General features: G+C 38.8%; 1 protein-coding gene across 1 annotated transcript in view; it reads right to left on the bottom strand.

Moving 5' to 3' along the window:
* The window catches only part of LOC134202779 (3'-5' RNA helicase YTHDC2-like), a 44,413-nt gene that overhangs the window by 3,263 nt on the left and 19,315 nt on the right, over positions 1–21,835 (bottom strand). Inside the window, 1 exon segment of the mRNA XM_062677771.1 lies at positions 2,255–2,718. Coding sequence (XP_062533755.1) covers positions 2,255–2,718 — 464 coding nt within the window.

The following is a 21,835-nucleotide window of genomic DNA, read 5'->3' as shown; positions in this document are numbered from 1 at the left end:
TTAACCGTTCAAATAACGTATGGAAGCCAAGTCCAATTAACTGTAATCATCGTTGGTTTTCGCTTTGCGCAGTAAATTAACGCACTCTATTTCACTATGTATGGCTGTATAAATTGTGCTGTATTATTTATTACATTAAATCTTATGTTATTGTTAGTGAAACCCTTGATGAAACCTGCTATTGGGATCTGTATGATCTATTTAGAATTTATAAGTTCATTAAGACCACAGTTAGGTCAATTAGATATCAAAAACCAAATAAATGAGTATAAGTTACTGTGATATCTGTGTAACATATGAGCTGTTCAGGTATAATTCACGGGAGTAGATTTCCTCATAAATTGTGCGGGAAAAAATCTCCAGAGTTTTCAGAGAGAGGAATTATCTATAGGAATTATCTAATTTCCCAGTATTCCTAGTGATGGAAGACCCCGGAATGCTTGGAAAATCAGTTTCCCAGAATTCAGGAGAAGATATTTCCAAAAATTTCCAACGAAAAGTTTTCTCAAAATTCGAAAAAGTCAAGGTTTTCTAAAATTCTTGGAGGAAGACATACCCATAATTTCTAAAGGGGTAAATCCTCAAAATTCCTGGGAATAAATTCCTCAGAATTCCTAGAGAAGGAATAACTAATAACTAAGGAAAAGGAATAATTCCTAGAAAAGGAATAACTGAAGAAATAAGTCTATAGGATTCTTGAAGAAGCAAATTTTCACAATACCTGGAGTGAGGTTAGCATTTTGCTACAGAAAGACAATTCTCCAGAATTTTGGAAGAAAGTATTTCTCTACCTTCCTAAAAATGGCACCAGTTATGTAAAATGTGTTCGCTATTATTTTTAGCTTTTTTGTGTATGAAATGATTCAATTGTGGTTTTACTATTGCCTGAAATTCGATGCTGATCACCTCATCGCATCCTCTGATGGCATCATACTTCAAAATATCAGTGATATAATAAGATGCCTTTAAAAAGATAACATAACCCGAAAATTGTATTGTAGGAGGGAGTTGTGTTTGATTATGCAAGAATTGTGCTTCTGTCTGACTTTGTGTCCTGCGTTTTTTAAATATAATGATACAGAATCTTTTCGTTTTTTGAGTTTCAATCTAGCAAGTGAAATAATGAGCACAACGGATCGTTTTCCAATTTTTACGAATATTTAGAAAAGACTCCTACATAACGGAAGTTTTTTTTTCAAGATACTTGTGAGAACATATCACTCATCAACATAAAAAAAGTTGTTTATTTCTTCTACTTCTGCTGGATGCAAATAATACATTGAACGCGAATGTTTTTGTGATTATAAATTACAACCAGAAACAGTGGCCAATAAATCAGACAGAATAACAAAAATTATGGATCAGTATTTATTAGCTTTTCCTATATCTAGGCCATGATACAAAATATGCAAAATCTTATTTTTACTTCAAAGCATGAACAATCGTTTGGGTTGTCATGAGTATGATCCGCAACCTCCAGCACATGTCTTGCCTGTATTTTCACCAATTTGCAAGGGGAATAATGACAGAGAAATGCAAATGTCTGTATTTGCTCACTATGAATCGTCTGCAATTTCTTGAAACGCTTAAACGAGTTCTGGATTGGAAGACATTACTCGTTAGTTCTTTGAAATTCGAGTTAGAGAACACACCTAAAAATAATCATGTAATTTTAGGTGCTGTGACACCGACATATACGAGCGTCATTTTTGACGTAAAATTAGGTGGTACTTTAATTTTACATCACAACTTTATTGACAAAAAAATTGATTGATCAGAACGAGAATCGAACATAAGTCCGCTGAGTGATAGCCCAGCACGCTACCACTCAGCTATCTCCGTTTCTTGAAAGAGGGATGATCGAAGTAAAACTGCTTGTGCGTTAGGTGCGTTGCAACGGGTGCTGTGTTTAGGTTCCGTGACATGTAATTTTAAATCATTCGACATTGAAAAATATACGATTCTGTTTATGTCATGTGGTTTTGTGTCATTTTATTGAAATACATCACCTGTAATATTCATAATTTTTTGGTGTGAAGGTATGCATTTACTACTTATTCTTTTCAGCGGCGCAGCCGAAATTTTTCAAATTTATTTAGGTTTGAACGAAAATTTTTTTTTACCAATTTGGGAGTCGGATTAACCTTAAAAAACGAAAACTACGTCACTAAAAATATTTCAACGGCGCGCCAAAACCATACCGGCGGCGCGGTCAAAAAATTTCAGCGGCGCGCCGGTCAAAAATGGTGGCGGCGAGATCCTGCGAGATCCAGGTCGCCGTCAAGGAAGTTGTCGATGTCACCGAATCGTAGTGCTTTTGTTTAACTTTTCCGCTGTCAATCACATATACGACGTCATCGATGGTAATCGAGGTCTCTGCGATATTTGTGGACAGGATGATCTTACGAGTGTTCGGTTGAACCGGCTTGAACACAGCATTCTGATCATTCGTTTGCATATTGCTGTGCAGCATGTAGATTCGAAAGTTTGACGTACCACAGAGACCGCAATTTAACATTTCGTACTGCTCAAGAATATCATCGTAACCAGGAAGGAAAACAAGGATTGCTCCCGGCGACAGTTTCAGGCAGATGTACTTGATGATATCCAAAATTAGGCGATGGTCAACCTTCTCGTCATTCACCGTGCCGTGGTACACGTCGAGCAGTACCTTGGCACAGTAGGAAGTGAGTCTCAGTTCTGACTTCGCACTACTCACTTTTCACAGTGAAAAGTGAGAAATGGTTAGTGATGTTGAAATCAAGGCTTGCTCGCGAATGTGCAGAAACAGCATCGTCAGGTTCCCCCAAACACACACGGCGTGATTATTGGTTTCACTTGACGACTGCGATTCTCTCGCCGTTATGGAAGCGAAAATGAAACATTGCATGCAGCGACCTAGCAATAGAGTCGCGGCGACAGTTGCTTCACGTTTGGGAGAACCTTTATTCCGCCAAACTGAAGGAATTCCCTCCACTTGAATAGACCTTTCTCAACTTATCTTCCTGTCACATTAAATTTCATCTTTTTAAAAATTAAAAATAAGTGTCACCTGAGTCAACTTATATGTATCGTCATCGAACATTCTTACAGGTCACACGTCATTTTCAATTCAGGGCTTCTGAATCCTGTGATAGACATCGGCTCAGAGCCCCAATCAGCCGTTCTCGGAGCGAAAACATTACTCCTCGGGGCAGTACACGGTTGGGCAGCAGCGAACGAACGTTCGGACGGACCCACTGGAAGAAAAATGCGAAAGCGTGAACGGCACCGCAAGTACGCTGTGTACATATTGATGAAATTCATTTTAAATGAATGGACGTGATAATGGGTATAAAATTTATTACATTGAAAATTAGAGATGATTAAATTGTTTTCTTTATGTGGCTCTTTACACCCCGTTTTGGCGTTGAAAGGCCCTTGGATCGAAAGGAGGAGATCGTGGATGCGATGCGATGATGCTGGGAAACGGAACCCAAATGTGCACTATAAAAGCGATTGAGGTGGATGTTGTTTTTAAATAGCCTATCAGCAGGAAGGAGGGCTGCAGCAAATTTCAGTTTTGTGGCTATCAATTAGGTTAATTAGATGTGCGGATGGTCTCTGAGGTTCTGTAGCCGCAGGGTTCCATAAATGGATGTTCGTATATTTGAAGAATTTTGTTGGAAGTACTTGACAGGTTCTCATTTTCATGCCTTTCTTGTTTTCTAAGGCATAACGAAACGATGTATGATCACCCCTAAATCATTTTTTTCAAAACAAGATCCGTAAAGCTGTGTCTTTGCAAAGAGCTATTCATTCAATTGCAGCCTAATTTGCTGCAACGCAGTCAGTCAGTCGTAATTAAGTGAACCTCATGATTGTGAGACCAGATTTTGATTTTTTTTTAATTCGTGCTACAAATGCACGATTAATAAGACCCCAGCTCCAATGGGATTAAAAAGCATTTGTCCTATTTTGAATATTTAAGTGTTGCAGAAGATAAATTTAGAGAACAAATATTCACTCGTAAGTTTTTTTCTCAATATAATAATTCTAAATAATAATAAGAAAAAGAATCACTTTATCTCTAGTTAGCTTAGTGAGTAAAGTTGAAGTATTTCTAATCCTGAAATGGCGAGTTTGATTCTCGGTCCGGTCTAAGATGTTTTCGGATGAAAAACATTCTCGACTTCCTTAGCATAGTATATCCATTGTAACTTGCCACATAAAATATACAGAAAAAAGTAATGAAAATTAAATAGCTTGTAAAATAGGGTTTAATAAAAAATAATGATGTGGTTAGATCCGTCGTGTATATTTATATGTATTAATATTTATTAAAAATTTAAATAAATTTATTTGATTTTTACATCGTGCAATTTTGACCTAAACTGGGAGTTTATTTGTGGGTTTATATTCATGCTCTGCATGTATATATATATTATATATATATATTTATATATATATATATATATATATATATATATATATATGTGTGAATTGAAATAAAATTTAAATTACAGGAACGGTTCGGCACTTCATTTCGTAGCTCACATGTCCATCCTATCAAAAACAAAGTAATGAGAAGGAATTTGATTTGGTTTTTTATTTTTGTGATTTTTTCAGCTGTGAACATGTAAGTTAGCAAAAAGAAACGATAAGATTGGTGCTGTATTTTTCTTGTTTTGTGATGAGATGACTATATGTTCAGTGAGATGAAAAATGGAACAGTTTCCCTACGAATTATTTCAGTCTACTCATGCAATGGCGGGGATGAAAAAGCTTTCAGTTAATAAATGTGGAAATAATAATAGAACACTAAGTTGATAAGCAAACCAGACTTCAACTGGAAAGTCAAGTTGATTTAAAATATATATTTTTGAATATACATTTCGACGGCCATAGTGCCTCTATTTTATTTATTCCTAAAATTTTATCATGCTGCAAACTTTAGTCTCATTTGAGAAGGTTGTGTCGACATAAGATGGGTCACTTCGGGTTAATTACACACATGTACAAACCCTTAAGATTTAATAAACAAAAACCACACCTTTTAAACTTACCATGCCTAGCTAATGACGTTGGCCGTTGCTCCAGTTCAATAAAAAATTAGCATGGAAATTACGCGCAGATTAAACTCTTGTAACCAAACCTTTTTATTAACGTTCATCGTTTATGAGCAGACGAAAAACTCGTAAAATTTTGATGGCACATTTGTTTGACAGCACGAGTTTAGCCAGCGCTGCCGTACGTAAAGGGGCCTTCAGTTATGAGCTTTCATAAGAAAGCGCACGTCAGAAACGTGAGGTCTCTCTGCGGGCCAGAGTGCAGCCAAGGAGAAGAAAGTATGCGTGCGCAGCTTGATTACTGTTTTACGAAAATGGAGAAATCCATTAAAAGGTGGTCATAAATCTTGCGCTCTAACCGTTGTTAACAATCGCTTAATTGTTTGTTTATGTTTATTTTTCCTATAAAATGAAATTCAGTTTGAGCCTTCTTGGATTGTCTATCCATGTCAGCTCTGTGTCTTTCAGCTCCAGTGTTCTGTTGAAGCAGCAACAACAGAAGCAAAGTCAGTCATCGGTGGAACGCATTTAGAATTGATAATTTTTGGTGGTACCTAATTAAAATGAATTAACATTTCCCTGGTTGTGTCTTATTTGTGTTGAAGTAGTAGAAGTACTATCTATCAAAGAAAACAAGCGAATAATCTAATAGAGGTAGAAAGGGCAAGATGGTCACTTGGCCCGAACAAAATGGGATCTCACGACCGTCGACTTTACTTCATTAAAGCTTCTATATTTGAATGTGATTTCGAAGAAACAAGAACAGAAGTTCGACCGTCAGAATATTCAGATGGAGTATTTAAAGATTCATTTTAAAATCCGGCAAACACAATTCAAATTGTTAAAAATTTGGTTAATCTTCTCATCATACCCCACACTACCCCTAAAGCAGGCTTTCTCGTTTTCTCCACAAAAAAAGAAGCAAGATTATCACGTTGCTTAATTACGCTGCCTTTATATCGTCGAAAACACTACTCTTCACACCATTTGTTTCGGGCGATCGTCCGAGCGTTTTTCGCGAGTTTAGCTCCTCGCCAGTCAACAGTGACTCACTTGAACGCCGCGCGCCGTGGCTAATGGCAATCGAATAAATTAGGCTACAAATTTCCCGCGCATGACAAAAATTCCTGCTAATCTAGAGATCAGATAAGCTTTCACAAACAACTGGCACTGGCTGGGAAGTGTCAATCGACCGACGGCGACGCGACGGGCTTAGAACAAGAAAATTTGTTCGTTTTATTGCCAAGTTCTCTTGGGTCTTGGGTCACACCGGTTCAGGAACTTGTCATTGCCTACGTGCGGCAGTGGTTTTCAAACTTGTTGACTCTTTTGCCTTTTATAAGGGCATTAAAGGAGCAAAGTATAGCACTTTGGGATACTATTATCATTTATTCAAACCTAAGTCAGAGTGGGTTGTGCAATACATAAGAAATTTTTCCATATTCCGCTCGATCCATAACTGCAGTCTACGAAGGATTCACAACTAATCAACCATCTGATCAATCTAATTTGCTGGTTGTAATTCATGATCCATTCCGCTCGTCTACGTTATTTTGATCATCATAGTCTAGAATATCAATAAAAGAGACACTTTTTTTTACCAAACTTATTCGTACACAATCGTAAGCTGAGGAGAAACGTTCTGCTATAGTGAAGATCTAGCATATGGACGTTGCTTTCGTTGGTCTTGGTCCCTACGACCAGGGACGGAAATACCAGCCATGTCCCTACCATTAAACAAAATTGTTATCAATGTGTCACTTGTGAAGACTATTCTTGAGCAAACTATACCCACACTACCGAGGCGATGGAACGCGGGCTATGATTGGAGAACAAACAAAGCTATGTAGGGCAGAATGGTCCAAAACTCACCCCTGGGGCAAAATGGCCTCATATAATCTGTTGTAGTATATTTATGAACGAATATTACCATTACAATTCATAATTAGTTATCCATCATTGAGCTCCATTGCAAAACTTTAGGAAAATCCCTTCATATTTACTAAAATTCAACGATTTGTTATTTTTTCACCAAATCTGTAAGATTCTAGTTCAATCCATTAAGAAAAATCAAACAACCATGCGTTCACCATCATTTTACATGCAATTGATTCATTTTAGACCACCATTCGGGCGTTTTGCCCCACGCCTATTTTTAAAACATTTTTTAAATGCGGCCGTTAGAAAGTCATGAAAACCTTATTTTTTTTAATTGGAGATCATTGTGGAATGTAGCTGATTTTCTAAATTTTGCAGCTATACGTTGAAATGGTTTGATATTTTTGTTTATATGGGCGAAAACATCGAAAAAGCTTAAGGGGTGCGTTTCGGACCGTTCTCCCCTATGCAATGAAAATGCGTCACACGATTTTTCGCCGTTGCGGATCATTTTTAAACCTTGATTTTTATACATTTGGTACCACCTCAGATACAATCAATAGCATAACAGTATTCGATACTTGATACCCCTCTGAAAAACGAAATGTTAAATATTATTTTGATGAACAGGGGAATTTACAAGATAAAATTGAATCTCAAATCCAACTACCGATGATTATGTTAAACCCGATAAAACGTGTTTTAGTATTATCCTACCAAAATTTAAAAAAAAAATTCTTTGCCCCTCCTACATTCGAGGAATTATATTAAGTAGATTGATTATATTGAACAAAAAATGAAAAACAACTACAATGTTGTGGAAGGCAAACATTTTTGACAAGTTATTCAACACTTTTTGAAGAAAATATAGCTTACGATTTTTATTTGAATCAGCATATTTTAATTGCCTACCTTACGGCTTTTACATACCCTAAAAAAGCATCCATCACTAGAGCACAGATTAGGAAAACTTGCCGAACATAAAGTCTATTTCACTTTTGATGGCTTGAATAAGAGATTGTGCACAGTTATTGTTGTTTTTGACTACTTTGCGTAATAGCCGAACGTAAGCAAGCCGTCTGATTTATAATTGGTTAGAGCTTCAATATATGAAGATTTACAACGATAAAGTCTCAACCACATCATATTGGGCTAAGTTCCGGATCTTCCGGAGTACTATTACTGTACAATATCGAAGACTTTTATTACTGATTGCAAACACAATTCGTCAGGATAGGTGGTTACGAAAAAATCGCGATGCTCTGAGATAAACTTTTGGAATTGACCACTTACGAATGAAACGGATCTCCCGGAGGTCACAAAAGACTTTCCCTATGATTTTCCAGGATGAAAGGTTATGAAAAAAAATCGCTGTGCTGAAGTTTTGGAATTGTTCACTTTTACGGATGATCCAGATCTTCCGAAGGATTGTTTCTGCGTTATTTGAAGACCTTTGTAGGCTTTCACTATTAATTGCACTCGCAATTCGCCAGAATGGATGGTTACGAAAAAATCGCTATGCTCTGGAGTGAGCTTTTGGAATTGGTCACTTTCACGGATGTTCCGTATCTTCCGGAGGAGCGTTTTTGTGGCATTTGGAAGTCACAGAAGATTTTCATTATTGATTGCATTCATAATTCGCCACGATATATTATTATGAAAAAATTACAAAGCTCTGGAACGAACTTTTGGAATCGGCCATTTTCACATATGTTCCAGATCTATCGAAAGACCACAGACAAACAGACGTAACAGCTAGAACAATTTGTTTTAAAATCCATCGCCCAGCTATTTTACCACCACCTAACGTGCATGTTGTACCACAGAGAACAGACATGGAGGCTCGAACAAAATTTCTTGCAAAACATGTGTAAACAAACAAACCGAACCGCAACGCCAACGACGTCGACATTGCAAATCACAATCTCATTTTGACAACACGATGGCGCTGCTATGCTCTTGCATGCATAACGACACTAGCGCACAGTGGCATTATTTGATGACGCTAGCGCTGATTATGCACGGGATAACGGCGACATTTCAAAGTTATTTCAAAATGGACAGTAAAAAGTTATCACAACATAGCAATTATAGCTTCAACGTATGTTCTCTGTGGTTGTATGAAACAAAGTTTAGTACGACAATGTCAACAGAAAGCGCTAGTGTGAGATGTCAAATAAAAAAGGTATACGATGCGCGCGCCCCTGGATGTGAAACACGCAAGCAGTTGAATTTAAAACGACCGTTGAGCTCATGATCGATTAGAATTTCCTCAGTGTTACGTCTGTTTGTCTGTGGAAAGACCGTTTCTGGGACATTTAGGGGTCATAGAAGACTTTCACTTTTGATTGCACCCACAATTTGCCAGAATGAATAATTACGAAAAAAAATCGCGAAGCTCTGGGATTAACTTTTAGAATTGGTCATTTTACGGATGTTCCGGACTTTCCGAAGAACCATTTCTGGGGCATTTGGGGGTCACAGAAGGCTTTAACTATTTATTGCATCCACAATTTGCCAGAATGTATGGTTATCAAAAAATCGCGAAGCTAAGAGATGAAATTTTGGAATTGGTCATTTTACGGATGTTCCGGATAATCATTTCTGAGGCATTTGGAGGTCACAGAAGACATTTACTACTGATTGCACCCACAATTTTCCAGAATGAATGGTTACGAAAAAATCGAGGAGCTCTTGGATTAACTTTTAGAATTGGCCAATTTTACGGAAGTTCCGGATCTTCCAGAGGACTTTCCGATGACCGCTCGATAAAATTGCCTAGAAATGGCATATACAATATAGCAAATACAGTTGGGATCATCAGAGCACATATTTGCAAACAATTACATGTTTCATCCGCAAATCTCTCCGACGACGAGAAAGAAGCGTTCTATGCGCAGCTGGAGCAGACATACGATGGATGCCCACTGCGGGACGTCAAAATCATCATCGGTGACATGAACGCTCAGGTAGGAAGGGAGGAAATGTATAGACCGGTCATCGGACCGGATAGTCTGCATACCGTATCCAACGACAACGGCCAACGATGCATAAACTTTGCAGCCTCCCGCGGAATGGTAGTCCGAAGCACTTTCTTCCCCCGCAAGAATATCCAAAAGGCCACATGTTAATCACCTAATCAAGTAACGGAAAACCAAATCGACCACGTTCTAATCGACGGTAAATTCTTCTCCGACATCACGAACGTACGCACTTACCGCAGTGCGAATATTGAATCCGACCACTACCTCGTTGCAGTATGTCTGCACTCAAAACTCTCGACGGTGATCAACACGCGTCGGAGGCGTCCGCCGCGGCTAAACATTGGCGGATACAAGACGGTAGACTAGCCCAAGACTACGCGCAGCAGCTGGAAGTGGCACTCCCAACGGAAGAGCAGCTAGGCGCAGCATCTCTTGAAGATGGCTGGAGAGATATTCGATCAGCCATTGCAAGCTCCGCAACCGCTGCACTAGGCACGGTGGCTCCGGATCAGAGAAACGACTGGTATGACGGCGAATGTGAGCAGTTAAATTTAATTTTATTGGCATATCGGTCTCGATGCTGCTCGTATAGAGGAAGGGAGGAGCGTGTACACGCTGCTCCCTTCCTCTATACGAGCAGCATCGAGACCGATATGCCAATAAAATTAAATTAAACTGATCACGGTCGTACAGTCTGTCTAATGTGAGCAGTTAGTTGACGAGAAGAATGCAGCATGGGCGAGATTGTTGCAACACCGCACGAGGGCGAACGAGGCACGATACAAACGGGTGCGGAACAGACAAAACTCGATTTTCCGGAGGAAAAAGCGCCAGCAGGAAGATCGAGACCGTGAAGAGACGGAGGAACTGTGCCGCGCTTATAACGCACGAAAGTTCTATGAGAAGTTGAACCGTTCACGTAAGGGCCACGTGCCACAGCCCGATATGTGTAAGGACATAAACGGGAACCTTCTTACAAACGAGCGTGAGGTGATCCAAATGTGGCGGCAGCACTACGAAGAGCACCTGAATGGCGATATGGTAGACAACGGTGGCGGTATGGTAATAAACCTAGGAGCACGCGCGCAGGACATGTGACTTCCGGCCCCGAATCTCCAGGAAATCCAGGCCGGCTGAAAACAACAAAGCTCTGGGGTTGACTTACTACCAGGAGAGCTGTTTGAATACGATGGTGAGGCATTGGCTAGAGCACTGCACTGGGTCATTACCAAGGTTTGGGAGGATGAAGTTCTGCCGCAGGAGTGAATAGAAGGTGTCGTGTGTCCCACCTACAAAAAGGGCGATAAGCTGGATTGTAGCAACTACCGCGCAATCACATTGCTGCCTACATGGTACTCTCCCAAATTTTATGCCGCCGACTAACACCAATTGCAAGAGTGTTCGTGGGGTAGTACCAGGCGGGATTTAAGGGTGAACGCTCTATCACAGACGAGGTGTTCGTCATACGTCAAGTGCTTTTGGAATCGATACTTTGATACCGATACCAAGTAAGTATCGAATTGAAGTAGTTGAATCAATTGAGTACTCAATTCAAAATCTATTAAATCTTATAAACTAGTTTATTTGTGGACGCAATAGCACCCATGGCAATTGTTTTTTTTTTCAATTCTTAAGAGTGATAGATTATTTTCTGAATCTAAAAAAATCCAAATTTTCAACGTCTGTTATCTGTGACTTTTTTCATCAAATGCTGTGTCTGGTTGTCTAAGGTTGTCACTGGTTTTGTTTTCTGCATCTGATAGTAAAAAAGAATTTAAGTGTCAAATATTTTATTTTTTGTGAGAATTTCCCCGCGTGCTGCGTCTGGTAGGCTAGTCACCGGACAGACAAACAGGGCTATTATATATATGATGATAGAAACATGCATATTTTTTCGTAAGAATCTTTCAAATTTTAGTATTTAAATCGAATTAATACTTTCAAGTATTTTTTTTTGCCATTCAACACTTATTTGTGGCCGATCCTTCAGAATTTCCTCAAACTCGATTACAAATTACGCAAATATCTTGGATAATTTTGGATTTGCACTAATATTTGCAGCTGTTTTCTAATAATCCATTGAAGAAGCATTAGAGATTTACGTCTATAGGAACATGAATTATTATTTTTATAAATAGTAATAGTAATGGAAAGTGTTTAATCCTTCCACTATTCAGTGTTTCATCCAACATAATTTAAGAATGACTATTTGTAAGTGACAAATTAATTTTACTTCAAATTGATGAGTATGATATGATACAAGTAGGTATCGATACTTTTAATTCGATACTTTAGTGGTATCGATACTTTTATTCGATACTACTTTAAAGTAAAAGTATCGATACCTTAGTGGTATCGTTTCATCCCTACGCATATGATACAATCGATCGGGACCAGCTATGGCAGCTAATGCACGAAAACGGATTTCCGGATAAACTGATACGGTTGATCAAGGCGACGATGGATCGGGTGATGTGCGTAGTTCGAGTTTCAGGAGCATTCTCGAGTCCCTTCGAAACGCGTAGAGGGTTACGGCAAGGTGATGGTCTTTCGTGTCTGCTATTCAACATCGCTTTGGAGGGAGTAATACGAAGGGCAGGGATTGACACGAGTGGTACGATTTTCACGAAGTCCGTCCAGTTATTTGGTTTCGCCGACGACATTGATATCATGGCACGTAACTTTGAGAGGATGGAGGAAGCCTACATCAGACTGAAAAGCGAAGCTAAACGGATTGGACTAGTGATCAACACGTCGAAGACGAAGTACATGATAGAAAGAGGCTCAAGAGAGGTCAATGTAAGCCACCCACCACGAGTTTCTATCGGTGGTGACGAAATCGAGGTGGTTGAAGAATTGTACTTGGGCTCACTGGTGACCGCCGATAACGATACCAGCAGAGAAATTCGGAGGCGCATAGTGGCTGGAAATCGTACGTACTTTGGACTCCGCAAGACGCTCCGATCGAATAGAGTTCGCCGCCGTACCAAACTGACAATCTACAAAACGCTCATTAGACCGGTAGTCCTCTACGGACACGAGACCTGGACGATGCTCGTGGAGGACCAACGCGCACTTGGAGTTTTCGAAAGGAAAGTGCTGCGTACCATCTATGGTGGGGTGCAGATGGCGGACGGTACGTGGAGGAGGAGAATGAACCACGAATTGCATCAGCTGTTGGGAGAACCATCCATCGTTCACACCGCGAAAATCGGACGACTGCGGTGGGCCGGGCACGTAGCCAGAATGTCGAATAGTAACCCGGTGAAAATTATTTGCGACAACGATCCGACGGGCACAAGAAGGCGAGATGCGCAGCGGGCAAGGTGAATCGATCTGGTAGAAGATGACTTGCGGACCCTCCATAGACTGCGTGGTTGGCGACGTGTAGCCATGGACCGAGCCGAATGGAGAAGACTCTTATATACCGCACAGGCTACTTCAGCCTTAGTCTGAATAAATAAATGAAGCTTCAGTACAAAATAGTTAATAAAAGATAGGTGTATGTTTGTAAGGCTGCAGCTCTGCTAACATTTAATCAGATTACGCAACATGTGCCAAGCCTAAGGATGAGGGCTCTGTGGAAAAACAATTGTTTTAACATAACTGAACCGCGGTTTTGTTTTGGCATACAAGCATGAGATTGTGAGTGAGTTGTGGTGAGGAAACGAACTTAGTATTGGTAAGTCGATTCTCAAATTTAATTCGATTGCAATAACGGGAGCGATCTATAGTTACAGGATGGTGGTTATGAATGATAGAGAAGAGGAAAAAAGTGATTCTCTAGGGTAATGGATGTATCAGATGGGTTGGTAAATTGATTCTAAAACAGATCTGTTCGAAAGTGGGTGGTACTACTGAAATATAATATGTGGAGGAGATGAACTCGATTATAAGTTCCATGCTAGATTGAGGGCAGATTATTAATTTCCAACCCGAAAATGTCCTAGACCGGAACGGCAATTGAACCCAGCCACCTTTATCATGGTCTTGTTTTGTAATCGCGCATCATACTGCACGAATAAGGAAAGCCCATGTCAGACCAGGTGTTTTCAAGAACAAGATCCCGGAGTTCCCAATACAAATGGAATTATATTCTAGTCCTGATCATCCCCGAAAGTGCGTTATACATAAAATTTATCCCATACAATGATCGTACTAAATACGGGCTGAGATCAAAAATAAATATTATTTGACGAATTTCATTTATGTAAATTAATGATCACAGAAATATAAATACATTACATATATCTATTTGATATCTGAATGTGTCTATACGGTGCTTGCTGTGCTGAAAATTACCTCAAGATGTGGTCTGTAGCACCTTGTTATAGGGGCTTTGAATGCACAGTAGAGCTATCACCTTCTATCTCCAGGGCTCAAAATGTTTCCATCTAGGGATATAAAAATATCAATAAATAGATGTAGACATGTTTCTTCCATAAAAGTACTGCCGGACAGTGGGTGGTAGAATGAAAACACACACACACAAGTACTAAAAAATTTCGCTTGTAAATTCTAAAGAATTAATTGTAATTCTCTTAAGTTTCCGCCGAAAATCAAAAGAAATTCTAGTAGAATCAATAATTTCTATAAAGTAAAATGGAAATTTTGAAAAAAAAAACATTGAAAGGCTTCTATAGAATACTTCAGGGAATTTTCCCTCCCTCCCTCCTTAAGAGTCTACTTGGTTTGTGGGCAGGCCCAAAATCTCTCGCGGATTTTTTTTGGTGAGATTTCCAGTGAGTGTCCCATAAAAACTCCTCAAAGTCTCACGCGGATATTCCAAAAACAAAATTTGGAGTGTAAATTTCACAAAACACTCAACAAAACGCAACTTTCCGAGAATTTTCCAAACAATTTCCTGTACAAATTTTGGAACAATTTTTTTGTGAAAATTCTGTAATTTTTTTCATGTAAACTCCGAATATTTTTTTGTTGAAATTCTTAACTATTTTCCTTGTGTAGTTCATGAAAAAAGATCGAAAAAAAATGTCCAATAATGAATATTTTGGAAATGCTCAAAGAATTTTCTGGAAAAGATGCTCCCGTTGATGTCTTGAAAATATCCCGAAAAATGAAAAATGCACCTTTGAGAATGTTATAAAAAATCTTCACGCCGATTCGTGCCGCCACCACCGCCGATAAAAATGGCTTTCGGCGTGACGCCGAAAACGCCGATTTTCGGACCTGCGCACACCTCTAGTGTACATGTACTTGTACTTGTCGAATGCGAGTAAACCGAATGCAACTTGTTGCGAAAAAAAAATTGTCAAGGATAAGTGCATGTAAAGTGAGCTAAACATTTTACGCGTTTTTGGTCTAAAAAAGTCGTATTTTGACCACAACTTCTGATCCCATAGTCCGAAACTGCCAATTTTCAATAGGAAATAATCTGAGAGGATTTACCCTAGGATGTAACTTGTTGCGAGTAAATCTGTTAAAGGAATCAGTTGGCTACTCAAAGTAATATAAAATAATTTTATTGATTTTGCCCATAGATTGCTTTTCAAACTTCAAGTGACCCTATTGATTTTGCTATTTCGAAGGATCTTCCTAATAATATTGCTGAAAACTTGACCATCAAGGACAAATGTCTTGTATATGCTATTTATTTTTCAGATCTCATCGGTGAATCATTTTTATTTCTTTATTTGGAGGTTGCGCTTCAGTCGTTTAGCATTTGACACGATCATACCGACCGTCCAATAATTGAGAACCCATGCCATATATGAAACTTTGTTCCAACATCCGAGAGCCGGTTGTTCAGCGTGACGAAGTAATAATCCCAGGCCGAACATTACTTTAACATGATACACCGATCTTAATGACTCGCTTACACTCACTCACTGCGGCCAAAATCCCCACGCTGCTGCAAGCTAAGCTACGCGAGAACTCTGTAATTTGAGACCTCTTTATTATATGGCTATCGTTTGTCTCTGTTTGTTTATTCGCACAACCATCACACCATCACCACCACCGGTTGCAACTCCTGACCGAACTGCGCGGAGATAGAGACCGTGGGCCATATTCCACGAAAATAAAGTTGTACAAATTTGTCAAGACCTGGGCATTCCGCGCACCTTAGGTCAGACCCGGGCCGGGGCAGTCCGAGATTTAAGAGCTTGTTTGCGGTGCATAATTGCTGCATTGTTGTGAGCTGTGGATACAAATCGGCGATAGTCCTGCGGAGCTGCAGGTATCAGCGCAGCAAAATATGCCAAAATCGTGACTGCCACAAACTGATGATGCTAATTGAGGTGGGACGGTTGTTCTTCTGTTGATGTGTGCTGCGCGATAACGCTGTGAGCATAGGGTCAGTTTGTCTTCGGCTGTAAAATGGTACGTGTTGAAGATTTTATCTGCGGTCGAGAGGAAAATCTAGGAAGATGTCTTAGTTGCAGCGTACTGTGTAACGGCGATCAATAATTTATTTTTGATTCCAATTGCACCCTGAAATAATCTAAAATATGTAACTTTTGATACACAGATTAATGAAAATGACTAAAAATGAGGCTATTATCTACGCCGGCTTTTTTTCATGATCTTCTAATAGCTAAGTCGGTTAAGACTCGACATGATGTTGAATTTTATTATGAACCTTTTCCATCCAGCATCTACACTTTGGCTGACCCATGCACCAGTCCACTACATTTTCGATCGACTACGTCCAGCAGGTTTATTAAAATAATCAGCGATAATTAGTTGTAATTTATATTATTTTGTTTGTTGTTCGCGTTTTCTTTATTTATCCTTTTCGATCCACACCGTATTACTCTCAATATGATTGTAATATGGAAGGCTCCTAGCAGCAGCAGGCGTTAACAAACAACGGGGTGCTCATATCAATCCTTTTCGATCTCTTTCATCATCATCATCATCATCAACATCATCACGAACTGGAGCACCCTGGCCAAAGATGAAAACCTTTTGGCCTTCCTGGTTTCACACCAACGTGTGCAGAAAGGTGTTATAATTGTTGCAATAAACGATTGATTGAACAACTGACGAGTGAATTTACAAATAGTAGAATCCAAGCGATCAGAGATCTGTAGAGCATAAATACGAACATGTTGACCATATTTTTCATAGTAACTATTACTTCTCGATTGATCTTCTGATCTCTAGTTCTCTAGGTAATTGAACAGAGAATGCAAAATTGTGCCTGGGACTAGCTTATTTTTCAATTTACAGGTTCAGTAATCTTTCACTATCAACAAGACAAAAAATTTGTCTGACTTCATAATTGGTGACTAAAAGTTTATCTCTACAATTTCGCAATGAATGAGTTTGGTTAGACAGGAATAATTGGTAATTAAAATTTGACTTGATAAGCAACGCAATTTATGCAAAGTAAGTTATAGTCTCTAACATTTATAAAATGCTCAACATAGCCGTAGCCAAAAAATATCGAAGAAACTTGTGCTGAACAAAACCTTACTTCTTCTTTACAGTTATGTTTAAGCAGTGTTGAAGGATAACTAGGTGGATTAATATCAGCGTTTCTGACGAAATGAAATAATGCTCGGCAAAAGGCGATGGCGCTGCATTCCATCAGAATTTAATGATTCCCATAAGCATTTTCAGGACGTATCACCGCGATCTCCCGCTCTGAAATGGCCCGAATTGCTTTTTACGTGGCTTCGCACGGACCATGATTACTAGGTACGGAGGTGAAAATTGCCAAATTACTCCTAAATAAATTGGCGATGTGTGCGCCGAGCCACAAAGCAGACAAAATACGAGAGAACCGTCATTATTGGCATATTAAAACGAACGAATGGCGGCGACAGAAACGAACACACGAAAATTTCCTTGATTAAAGTAATGAGAGATCCTACCTGCATGGTTACCAATAAAATAATTGGATTCTCCGGGCAATTTTGTCCTAATGAACGTAAAAGGACAAATTTGTTTATTACCTGCGCACAAAAAAAGGAACTGACCTTACTCTCAATTAATTCAGCTTACTGCCAGTGAACAGAAAAACAAACCGTGGGAGGAGTCAGCAGATAATCTCCGCTTATTGTCATTTCGATTGTATCTCGATAGCCGAAAACCGCACAGTCAAGCCAAACTGCTCCAGCAGCGCTGTGAGGATCAGCGTCCGTACATTTGTTTTCTTTTCACGGATCAGCTCCTTACGAAAATATTAATGCAATTATGCTAAGCCGCTTTCATCTACAGCAACGCCCATACTGAAGCGAAAACCCTATCGGTTTCAAGTATCGAGTCATAACTACTTTGAAATCAGAATTTGGAAAACCACAAAGGCGAAATGAGGGACATTTGCTAGAACAAACAACATGCTGGGACGGGTCATGGCACATGATCATGGACACAAGTGATGATCTGAACGAGCAGGCAGTTGCAACCCATTTACGGTATTGATTGCTAATTTTGTGGAAAATTGGATTTGCGCACCAAAGTTGATTTATGACTCTCCATCGGTCAATGGCAATGGGAAATAAGGAGTGAGCTTCTTTAAGATGCACTAGTGTGAGATCAACGAAGATTAGCTGTTTTACAAAATGTGACAGAATTCAATGACTCTACATTCCAACTGGAACTTGCCCTGATTTTCAACTTGATATTCTAAAAGCATTTCCTCAGTTATTATTTGATTTCTATCGCCATTGCACAGTATGTATCTTGTGTGGGAAGTACGATGGATACACTATCCCAGGAAGTCGAGAATGTTTCCCACCCGACCACTCGATAATCAAACTCGCCATCTCCGGATTGCAATCCTACGCTTTTGTCACAAGACTACAGAGACAGAATCTGCTATGTTGTGAATGTATCCTAAGCAGTTTAATGTAATATACTTGAAATTTAAATGAGTCCCCACAATCCCGTCATTTGAGGCTAATTCTTATGAAATCATTTGGCTTGCGAAGTAATAGACCTCCTTTGGAACAACATTAGATACAGCTTGAAAACTGATTTTTAGCAGTAATTATGATAGCGCTCAGATTATTTTTATCAACTCTCATACATATGGAGAGAGAACCCTTTCAAGCTTTCGGATCGGAATGACTTTCGCAGACTTCAAGAAAGGAAGAAAGAAGTAGCTGATTGGATGGTTTTGATTAAAGATCAGCAGAGCTCGAATAACTGGACAGTAGACCTCTTCATGCTTTCAAAAATCAAAACTTCAACCGGTCGCTAATCACGATTTGTATGCTAAAATAAGCCTATCAAATTTTCTGCGAATTTGGATAAAATTTCAAGGTGGCTCAAGTCGATTCAGTAGTTTAGAGCTTTTTCAAGTTTAAAAATTTGAAGGGTAATGTACAAGACACGACCGCCAACGTAAACTACGTAGAACAGTTTGGTGCATTGAGGAATGTAGTCATATTATAAGATAATTCATTTGATTACTTATGTCACTGGTTTAGAACAAAATACCCCTAAAATATAAAAAATGTTGGATACCGTAGTCAGGTGACGTCCGAGCCCTCACCGACAGTCTGGAGGTCGGATAACAAATCGTTCAAAAGGTCACTTATAATTCAGTTTTATGTTCTCAGATACATTAAATCTATTCTAAAGCATTCTATGTAGTTGAAACGTGACCATTCTATCACCATTTGCTCAAGTAATAATGTTTCCAATTCAACTGTTGCATTCGACAGTAAGTAATTAGGGATTCAGTTTCATTCCAAATTTTCTACCACTATTCTAGTTTGTTGTAATATATGTGGAAATAGAGGATATGATTATTGAGTAATACTATTCTGAAATAAAAATAACTCACTAGCGTTACATGGTTATGATATCCCAACAGCACACGTTGGCCAATCTTGTTGCAGTAACCATAATATAGAGAGGAATTCGGGCACATATAATAATCAATATCTTGATCCTCAGTGCGGAAAACCAATGACATTTTTTAGTTAGGGCGCTAAAACGCCAGTGTTCGGAATATGAGTCATATTCGGGTTTGAGTCAGAACGGTACCAAAACCAAGCCATTCAGAGATGCGCCAGAGTAGTAAACGCTGCGGACAGGAATAGAGTATTTGTGCTATTTTATCAATCTAACTCCCACTATCTGGCAGTGGCATTATGGATAACATATTCGTGCAACCAATTTATTAATATAATTGCAGAATCCTAGATCCAGGAGCTAAAGTAATAGTTCTATTAACCTATAGCCCGTTTCAATAAAGTATCGTTCGAAGCTATAACCGTTTACAATAAGCCCCGCATGATTGTACCTACAGAGTATCTGAAGTGCATTCAAACTTCCTGAATTAAAATTGAATTCTTCTGATTTTGGCGCATATTTAATAATAAAATATAATTAACAATTTGCAGTTTATCATAAATGGCTTACCATTTTCCTAAGTTATATTGAATCGAACATGTTGTTCATTTGCATTGCGATTATCGCATTATGACATTGCATTGCCGTTGAACAATCGATCATCCTATCCTTGCACAAACATGCGCTTGTATGTATATCGCCGACTGCAGTCACTGTGCCCTACTTTTATGGCAAACTGGTGCAATGCCACGAAAGCCAAAAACCAACTACACTGAACGACGGCCGAATGGTCTCACTTGCAGCAGGAAAAAGATTGCTGCCAAAATGGTCCAATACCCTACTTTAACGTTGATAATCAAATGTTTCAATATAACTGGAAATTGGTGGAGTTTCAGAGTCGATTGATATATAAATCTCAAAATCCATCGAAAGATGAATGCGCTATTATTAAAAATCTTTCATTTCTTGACGGTCTCAGTTTGGATTTTCATTTGTCACCCTGTATCTCTTCTAAACGTAGTTTACGTCAAAAAAACAATCTAACAGGAGATATATCGCGAAGGTCGATCAACTGATTAATCATTTATCTAAAATACATAAAAATACCTGGAAAATACGAAAATTCTTTTAATACATCAATTTAAAATAATGTATCAATGAGACGACATTCCATCAATACGACTTTAATACAATTTTAATACCTGATTAACACTAACCCACCAAAAAATACGTCAATACTTGTCAATACCAATCAATTTGTTTTTTTGACAGCTGTTAAAATATTTTGAAGAAAAAATCCGGCACGCAAATAACTCGTGAGTTGTGTAATCTAGATTCAATATAACCCACTCGATCATCGGTATCTGCAAGAAGGAGAGAACAATCGATAATTCCTTTTGGAATACTGTATTTATATTCGAAAAATATATTTAAAAAGTGGATGCTGCTGGATTCGCTCGGTTCAACGTGTTGAAGACTATTTCAGATGAGTTCAAAGTAGAGCTGAAATCCTTTCCTACCATTTTGAAAAATCATCAAAAACTCTCAAATCTTTCATCGCAATTCACGATTTTCGGATTGTCCCAGGACATTAATTATGCGTGTGCTGAAAAAAATTGCCAGAGAATAAAAATATGTTCTAAAAGGCACGTTGATTTTTGATGTCATTAATTAATTAATGTTGCTAAACACCACTTAGTTACAGCACAAAATGACCGAAGCCCCTCTGAAGGTGATTGCTCAACGTATTCAACCGTCGAAGACGAAGAAATGCACTAGAAGCCTCAGCTCAAAGAGTACTGTCGAAGATGAATCAAGCATGGTGATTCATGAGAAAGTTAAAACCTGGTTGGAAACAAAAGAATGGCGATTCGGAGGAACTAACAGTTGTGAATTGTGATTTCGGCACGCCGAGCGAACTTCAACTGCTTCGTTTTAAATCTGTTGCTTTGAGTACAATTATAACAAAAATGGATCGTGGGGTTGGATCGTTTCAAATTTTACCCAACCACACATTCAATACGCTGAGTAAATATAGTCTAGCTACGGGACTGGTCAAACATCATCAGCTTTCGAATACATCATCTATAAACCTCGTCGCTCGTGGTGACATTGGGCCTGAGGGGTAAGATTGGGCCAAAACGAAAAATGTTT

The sequence above is a fragment of the Armigeres subalbatus genome, unplaced genomic scaffold, assembly GCF_024139115.2.
Source record: "Armigeres subalbatus isolate Guangzhou_Male unplaced genomic scaffold, GZ_Asu_2 Contig141, whole genome shotgun sequence".
Classification (NCBI taxonomy): Eukaryota; Metazoa; Arthropoda; class Insecta; order Diptera; family Culicidae; genus Armigeres; species Armigeres subalbatus.
This window is presented reverse-complemented; position numbering and strand designations above follow the sequence as displayed.